The sequence below is a fragment of the Trichomycterus rosablanca genome, chromosome 4 (genome assembly GCF_030014385.1).
Source record: "Trichomycterus rosablanca isolate fTriRos1 chromosome 4, fTriRos1.hap1, whole genome shotgun sequence".
In the NCBI taxonomy this organism is placed as follows: Eukaryota; Metazoa; Chordata; class Actinopteri; order Siluriformes; family Trichomycteridae; genus Trichomycterus; species Trichomycterus rosablanca.
In genome coordinates this window covers 27301164-27309526 of record NC_085991.1, presented here as the reverse complement: position 1 = coordinate 27309526, position 8363 = coordinate 27301164, and the positions used below count along the sequence as shown (strand labels likewise).

Sequence of the window (8363 nt, the reverse complement as noted above, 5' to 3'; positions counted from 1 at the left end):
GTGTCGACATCTTGGACATTTTGTCTAAAAGATTGCATAATGCAAGAAAAGTCTGTTACACTAACTTAATTGTCGTATGATTGCTGGGATCGCCTCATATTGCGCCTCATATTTCGTACACTTTGTGAATGAAAAATGTTAAATCGCTAAACACAAACCTCAAATTTTAAATTACACAGCAAATTGCTAATTACACTGCGTAGTCTGTGACACAATTTTCATGGCCATGAATTAGGTAGGGCCTTAACAATAGTAAATTATGTTTGATGATCTTAAAGATATGAGTGTGACAAATATGCACATGGGGGAAAATACCATTTTAACATCACTCTATATATCTGTCTGTCTGTCTGTCTGCCCATGCATCCATCTATTAATCGGGGAGGCACGGTGGCTCAGTGAGTAGCACTATCGCTTCACACCAAGAAGGTCCTGAAATCGATCCCCAGGTGAGAGTTTTCTGTGTGGAGTTTGCATGTTCTCCCCGTGTCGGCGTGGGTTCCCTCCGGGAGCACCGGTTTCCTCCTACAGTCCAAAAACATGCAAATGAGGTTAATTGGACATACAAAATTGTCCATGACTGTGTTTTACATTAAATTTGTGAACTAATGAATCTTGTGTAATGAGTAACTACCGTTTCTGTCATGAATGTAACCAAACCAGAGCTGGATTCCGGATACATGGTATCGAATCCAGCTCTGCCTTACCGGCTCGAGGCTGAGTGGCTACATGAACAACAATTGGCCGGCTGTTCAGTTGGGGGGCGGGACAAAGGGCCGGAAGTGGGTTTCTTTCTGTCCGAATGGTGCAGTTATGACCTCTGCCGGCTGATTAGAGGCGCCTGCACAAGAGACAAGGAAGGAGTGCTCTTAGGGTGTGTCTCTCCGCATGCAACGCTAGGTGGCGCAACACTCGTCAATGTGTAGGTGAAAAAATGCAGGCGGCTGCTGCTCATGTTTCCAAGGGGATGTGGGTTAGCTTCGATCTCCTCGGTCAGGGCAGAGTTTGGCATAGGCAGAGAGGATGCATGATGCAAATTGGATAATTGGGCGTGCTAAAGGGGGAGAAAAAAGGGGAGAAAATGCAAAAAAAAAAAAATGAATGTAACCAGAGTGTGTAAAACATGATATAAAAATCCTAATAAATAGGATTTTTTTTTTTTTCGGCCTTTGTCCCGTTCGGTTCCGAGGTCGGCTCTCGGCGGATCATGATCCGCATTGATTTGGCACAATTTTTACGCCGGATGCCCTTCCTGACACAGCCCTCCCTATTTGCCCGGGCTTGGGACCGCATTTAGCGGCTAGGTGCATATAGGACAATTCAGAGTTTCCGATCAGCCTAGCTGCATGTTTTTGGACTGTGGGAGGAAACCGGAGCACAGAAAGGACCCGGACCGCCCCGCCCGAGGATCGAACCCAGGACCTTCTTGCTGTGAGGCGACAGTGCTACCTCTAATAAATAATAAATAAACATAACAAAAGAAAATAACCATCAATCAACCAGTCAACAAACCATCCAACCAATCCATCAATCCCCCATCCATCAATCCATTCATCAAACCAAACAATCAATCAGCAAATGAATGAATGAATGAACATGGTGAAGCACAACTTCTCTCTGAAACCTTAGAGACTTTTATTCTGACATGTCTTAGTCCTGTTCTTATTTGCTGCACAGTCCCTGGCTTCGTACTGTTTACACTGACAGGGATCGGATACGAGGGTAATGGTTGGTTATGGTTTTGCAGACTCTATGTAATGTAATAATGTGTCAGTTAGAGTAAGTAATCTTTACTCAGCTGGAGAGCATTGAGGCAGGCTGTATCAGATATAAAGTGTGCAGTAAAGGCGCATTAGGTCAGAAGATGCAGACCCGTCGCTCCTCCTCAGCTCTGGCTGTGAGTGGAGAGGTGTCGCTTTCTTTCCAGGATGAACTGGCTGCCACCATTCACCGAGCTTTCGAGGTGGCGGTGGAGATCGCGGTGGTGGAGGTGACCAAGTTAGTTGGTCAGGCGCTGGTAGATGTTCGAGATCAGATGAAGGAAACTCTTAAAGAGAACAGTTTATTAAAAACTCGCCTCCAGTCCGCACAAAACGAACTGGACACTGTGAGAAGAGTAAAAAGAGCCAAAAGCGCATCCTCACCGGAGGACGATCACTGCCATAGCGGCTTTATTCAGCCCAAGTTTCAGAGTCCATCCACGACCACAGCTAAAACAGATCAATCTACTCATAATAAAGAAGAAACGCCCAAGTACGATGGTAGTACAGCTGAGAGAAAAGACGAATCCTTCTGTGAAATACGTGAAGATGGAAGCGTTCAATCACGTGAACTTATCACAGCTACTATTACTACTCAGTGCCATGATGTCGAGTCAGGTAAGATCAGAACATCAGCGAGTGTGCATGTACAGTTACAATCTAAAGTATATCTACAACCCCAAAGAAATAAGGCTTTAAAACGGTGTCCTTGTTGCAAGAAGGTCATGGGTTCGATTCCCAGGTAGAGCGGTCTGGTCCCTTCTGTGTGAAGTTTGCATGTTCTCCCCATGTCTGTTTGGGTTTCCTCCAGGTGCTTCGGTTTCCTCTCACAGTCCAAAGACATGCAGTCAGGTTCATTGAAAATACTAAAGCCCACCCAGGTGTGTGTGTGTGTGTGTGTACACACACCCCACACAACCCATTCTGCACTCACAATTCATACCTTGCACAATAACTGTACATCTCGGACTTATTATTCTAATTTTATTTTATATATTTATATTCATTCACTTTTCATAATTGTGTACATCTGCACAAAAAGAGTCCTGTATATATTGAACAAATGGTGCTAGTTTTTATGCAAGTTAATGTGTATATTTTTGTGTATTGCAACTAAGGTAATGAGCACCTAAGCATTTCACTCACCTTTCACACCTGTGTTAATGTAACGTGACAATAAAGTGATTTGATGGTTTGACGACCTGTGTCAATTAGACCCACCACAACCCTGAATAGGATAAAGCGGTGATAAAACAGACAAGGAATAAATGATTTGTTTTTCTGCAGTTAAATGGGGCACAAAAGAAAAGAATGATGTAGTATTTAAGAGTAGCAGAAAATCACAATTGTTAAATTCCTACAGAATATTGTTGATCTTAAAACCTACTGCTAGTCTGTATGACCAAAAGTTGGGTTACAACATGATTAAAGCATTGGAAACTCAATAACCACCCTTAAATAGTTTCAGTTGGTATGTGTTATATAAACACTAGTGGTGTGCGATACTGCAAAATTTGGTATCGTTCCGATACCAAGTAAATACAGGGTCAGTATCACCGATATCGATCCGATACCGATACTTTTTACTTATAAAGCGGTTTATTTACTTTCATGTAGGGAACAGCAGTGTGTCATGATTTATGAGGTGAATGTATCATTAATGTGCTTTGACTAATAAATGATTTTGTGTTTATTAGTTAATCATGTGCAGTGAAAACCCACTACAGTTTTTAGGTGAATAAAAAGTAATTTTAATAATGTAATAAACTTTAATGAGGTCTGGGGTTTTTGTTCAGAAACAATGATATAATAAGAAAACATAATCCCTACTCTCACTGCACTCTCTGGCTTTTTGTAAAATAAAGTACAGAAAATAGTAAAGAACGTCAAATCTTTTTTTCAGTGAAAGTTTTGTTCATAAACAATAATAAATAAAACTACATTCATTACTTTCACTGCACTTCTTATCTGGCTTAAAACAAAGTACAGTACAACATTATAACTGAAGAACAAATGTTTTAAAACTTAATATCCACTGTTTCTCTCTGCCGTTCACTTACTGCTGTATGTATTTTCTCAGTGTCGCTTAGTCACGTGACAGCACGACAGTAAAACACAGCGGAGCAGGAGGAGCAAAATGTGTACACGCACGCACACACACACACACACACACACACACACGCGTCTACTTTTGGATAAAACGGGAGGAACGTACTGAATGTAGCGAAGAAAAAACTGAAACTAAAGTATCGATCCCATCGCTAGATTCGATCCGATTCCGATACCAACGTTGGTATCGATAATAACGATATTTGGATCGATCCGCCCACCACTAATAAACACCACCCAAAGATTCAATTGTTCTTGGTGTGGTGCAACAATGGTGAAAACTAATGAGCTGTCAGAAAGCTGAGAAAGGAGATCATTTTATTGCACCTAAAGGCCAATGGGTTTAGGATTTCTAGAATCTTGAACAACATTCAAGGAAGACCAACCTTTCATCCATACACCCTGGCAGTCTCATCAGGATCAACAAGATCAACCATGTGTTCCTGCAAATGATTTACAGGATGACTTGATTAGAAATGGGACAAATGTGTCAGTGGCAACCAACTTAACCAAAGACTCATATCTGGACTCTATGTCGCACACCACTCTTGACCAAGAAGAGAGGATCAACTGGAATATGCCAGAATGTCCCAATGCCCCAATGTCCCATGAAATCAATAAATTAACAAATTAAATGATTTTCAACTGCATTTATTTCCAACAAGGCAGCTGTCACCTCACAACAAGAAGGTCCTAGGTTCAGTCCCCAGGTGGAGCGGTCCGGGTCCCTTCTGTGTAAAATTTGCATGTTCTCCCCGTGTGTCTGTGGGTTTCCTCCTGGAGCTCCGGTTTCCTCCCACAGTCCAAAGACATGAAAGTGAGGTGAATTGGAGATACAAAATTGTCCATGACTGTGTTGGATATAACCTTGTGAACTGATGAACCTTGTGTAATGAGTAACTACCGTTCCTGTCATTAATGTAACCAAAGTGTGTAAAAGATGACACTAAAATTCTCATAAATAAATATTTCCAGTGAACTAATAGTGGTTTGATATATAAAACTCTTTCATAAAAAGCATTTGACATTTTTTATCTGAAATGAGGATGGCACACATGATTCCTGTGGACCTGGTTTCAATCCTCATTTTTATTCACTGTATGTTCTTTCTGGGTTTTCTTTGGACAATCTGACCCTAGATGTTAGTATTTAAGTGACTGAATGGGTGAGTATGTGTTGCCTTGCAGAGGATTGGCATCCTTTCTAGGGTGTATTTCCACCTTGTGCTTAATGTTTTCAGGTAGTGTCTGACCCACCCTGATTTTTTTTATGTTTTGGGAATTCAAAATAACCCTTAAAGATTGACACAGACAACCGGGGTAATAGTGTAAGCAAAATATTCAATTTATTACTCGGCTGAGGACCAATCTCATAATGCAAACGCTCACACAGCTTTACAGAAGAGAAAGGTGGATACCGTCCTCCCTATCGCAGTAACCCCGCTTTACTGCCCCTTCAGGCTAACTCTTCTCAGCGACCCAGCTCAAGGCCAACTTTCCACACCAAACTTGTTTATCATTCTACAAGAATAGTCAGCGTGTTAGGAACTTGGCGTACTTCCATAAGAATGCATAAGTATCAAAACTGTGTGTGTGGGGGTGCCCATGCCAAAGTCAGCATATCTCTAGACCTCAGAAACCTTCCAAAAGTCTCTTCTACCTCTGCTAATTGAACTAAGAAAGCAGAAACTTATGAGTTTAATGCAAATAACTAATAAAATATAACATTTCCAGTCACAGTAACAAATCTGAAATGGACAAATAAAATTTTATTTACCTGAACATTTTGTTAATGAGTTTAAAAGACTAAAATGGTGTGCCATGTGTCATTGTTTTGTACTCCCTGTCTTCACAGGTCTGACACAGCAGAATGCACATCACAGCCTAGAAACACAAGTGACCCAGAATCAGTCACTTGTTCTCCTGAAAGAGCAGCCAGTCTGCAAAAAGGAAGAGAGCCCAGAACCACAGCCGGGTTCTTTTGGAGGAGAAGGAAATGAAGATAAAAACGAAGTAGATCTGAGGCCGAGCTGCAGCTTTAACTCTGTGCCTGATGAGGGGTTTGAGCCAGACAGACTGTCTTTGGTTCAGTCTAAACTGCTGGAAGACTGGCGACCTGATCCAGAGGCACCACGAAGCCATAAAACGGAGTCTATGGATATTGATCCTAGCCAAAATATAGGTAAGAGGTCATCTCTTGCAATGAGGCTGGGTTTGTTGTCCTGTGATAATTGGCACCCTGTTTAGAGTGTATTTTTGCTTAGGTTGTAGTGCTCATAGGTTGGGCAAGACCTACCATGGGCCTGACAAGGACAAAGCAGTTAGTATAACGAATTAATAAATGAATGAGTAAATAAAGGGCATTTATCACTTTGCCTTATATATGCCTTTAAGCACCCAAGGTTACCATAGCAACATTACATAACATTTTACATTTACATTTTCAGCATTTAGCTGACACTTCAATTCAAAGCGATTTACAGTAATGTGACAGTATATTATCTAAGCAATTAAGGGTTAAGGGCCTTGCTCAAGGGCCCAACAGTGACAATCTGACAGTGGTGGGGCTTGAACCAGCGACTTTTTTGATTACTAGTCCAGTACCTTAACTGCTAGGCTACAACTGCCCAAGAATTACACATCATCGCCACTCAGGTGGCGCAGCGGTAAAGTACGCTAGCTCACCAGAGTTGGGGTTTTGAATACATCGTATCGAATCTCAGCTCTGCCTTTCCGACTAGGCTGGGCGGCTGTATGAACAACGATTGGCTGTTGTTCAGGGTTAGGGGTAAGAAAGTCGGATCTTAGGTCCTCATAACTGGTGCGACTGCTGATGGGGGTGTGGCCCTCCGTGCACAGTGCCCGTCAAGTAAATGAACTCGACTCGTGCAGGTGAAAAATGCACTATCTGTACTGACTGTGCGTACCGGAGGGGGCGCATGTCAGTTGAGAGGCGTCCTCAGTCAGCGGTGAAGGGTCAAATCAGTATAGAGGACACATTCAGGGTAATTGGACATGACTAGACTGGGGGATAAAAATTGGGGGAAAAAAGAGGGGAAAAATGTATATAAAAAAAGAAAAGAATTACACATCATCATGTAGCTATGTTTTGCTTAATTTGTCTTTCGGCTTTCTCTTCTACAGATTCTCCAGACATGTCGTCCTCACATGCTAGTGTTCCTCCAGGCTTTTCACCCTCCTTCGATGGCCTTTTCCAGTCAGTAGCCAGAACTCAACTTGCTGCTGCTCCTCAAAACAACACTGCCCAGATGAGAGCGAACGTCCATGCTAGGATTCACCAGTGTAAAATCTGCGGCCATTCATTTTGTCGGGCAAGCGACCTGCGCAGACATCACAGTCACCGCCACAGAGTGAGGTCTAACACGGGAAAAGCAGCTGGTGCAGGAAGGCCGGTCAAACAGCAACTGTTTCCTCCAGGGTGTAGTCCTTATCACTGCAACGAATGTGGTCGGGACTTCAATCGCATGGAGAATTTAAAGACACATTTGCGCATACATACAGGGGAACGTCCGTACTCCTGCTCCGTGTGTGGAGTACAGTTCCGGCACTCAGGGGCACTCACGCGCCACTTTCGTATCCACACAGGAGAAAAGCCCTACGCATGCGGGCAGTGTGGCAAGCGTTTTCGGAACTGTGGTGGACTACGCTTTCACCAGAAGTCGCACACCAGAGAAAGACACATGGCTACGAATTACAGTTAAAGAAGAAATTTACATTTACATTGTCCAAAGCAACTTACAGTACTGTGACAGTTTACAGTCTGAGCAATTGAAGGTTAAAGGCCTTGCTCAAGGGCCCAACAGTAGCAATCTGGCAGTGGTGGGGCTTGAACCAGCAGCCTTCTGATTACTAGTCCATTACCTTAACCACTAGGCTACAACTGCAAAAAAATGATGGTGTAGTGTTGGTGTTTGTAAAGTTTGTGTAACGTGGTGGGAATTTAAGCCAGGCACTTGGAGTTGGTGCAGGGTTTTGGTAATAATGGTTACATATTTTAAGTATATGCTGCAAATGTAATGTTACAAGGGTTTTAGGCATGAATTTATACAAGACTGACATGCATTTTCTAAAATATTTGTGTTCTAATAAAAGACAGAATAAACAGGATGTCCTGCTGTGTTTTATAGTTCAAACAGACAATTTATTACATCAATATGTGTTTTTTTATAATTACAGTTAAGATACATGTTGACCTGATTACTGCTGAGCTATCACTACCAAGGAATTTACACTAGTGGTCAGAAGTTTGAGATCACCCCAATTTCTTCATGTTTTAAATGACATTTACTAGGACCCCCTTGACACAGATTATGATATTCTTAAGCTTTTAGCGAGGATGATAAAATGTACACTGATCAGCCATAACATTAAAACCTCCTTGTTTTCTACACTCACTGTCTATTTTATCAGCTCCACTTCCATATAGAAGCACTTTATAGTTCCACAATTACTGACTGTAGTCCATCTGTTTCTC

General features: G+C 42.1%; 1 protein-coding gene across 1 annotated transcript; it reads left to right on the top strand.

Annotated features, from left to right (window-relative positions):
* Window positions 1-1864: 1864 nt before the first annotated feature.
* On the top strand, window positions 1865-7987 carry si:ch211-284e13.5 (uncharacterized protein LOC793850 homolog). The gene is made up of 3 exons (XM_062993552.1): window positions 1865-2378; window positions 5724-6050; window positions 7013-7987. Exons 1-3 carry the CDS (start codon window positions 1865-1867, stop codon window positions 7588-7590), a joined length of 1419 nt encoding a protein of 472 aa, XP_062849622.1. The 3' UTR covers window positions 7591-7987.
* Window positions 7988-8363: the final 376 nt, after the last annotated feature.

Bases quoted from the DNA above. Each gene is read 5' to 3' on its own strand.
- si:ch211-284e13.5 (XM_062993552.1), top strand. From the start codon at position 1,865: ATGCAGACCCGTCGCTCCTCCTCAGCTCTGGCTGTGAGTGGAGAGGTG. The intron at 2,379-5,723 runs GTAAGATCAGAA...CTGTCTTCACAG, and splicing joins GTGCCATGATGTCGAGTCAG to GTCTGACACAGCAGAATGCA. The intron at 6,051-7,012 runs GTAAGAGGTCAT...TCTCTTCTACAG, and splicing joins TGATCCTAGCCAAAATATAG to ATTCTCCAGACATGTCGTCC.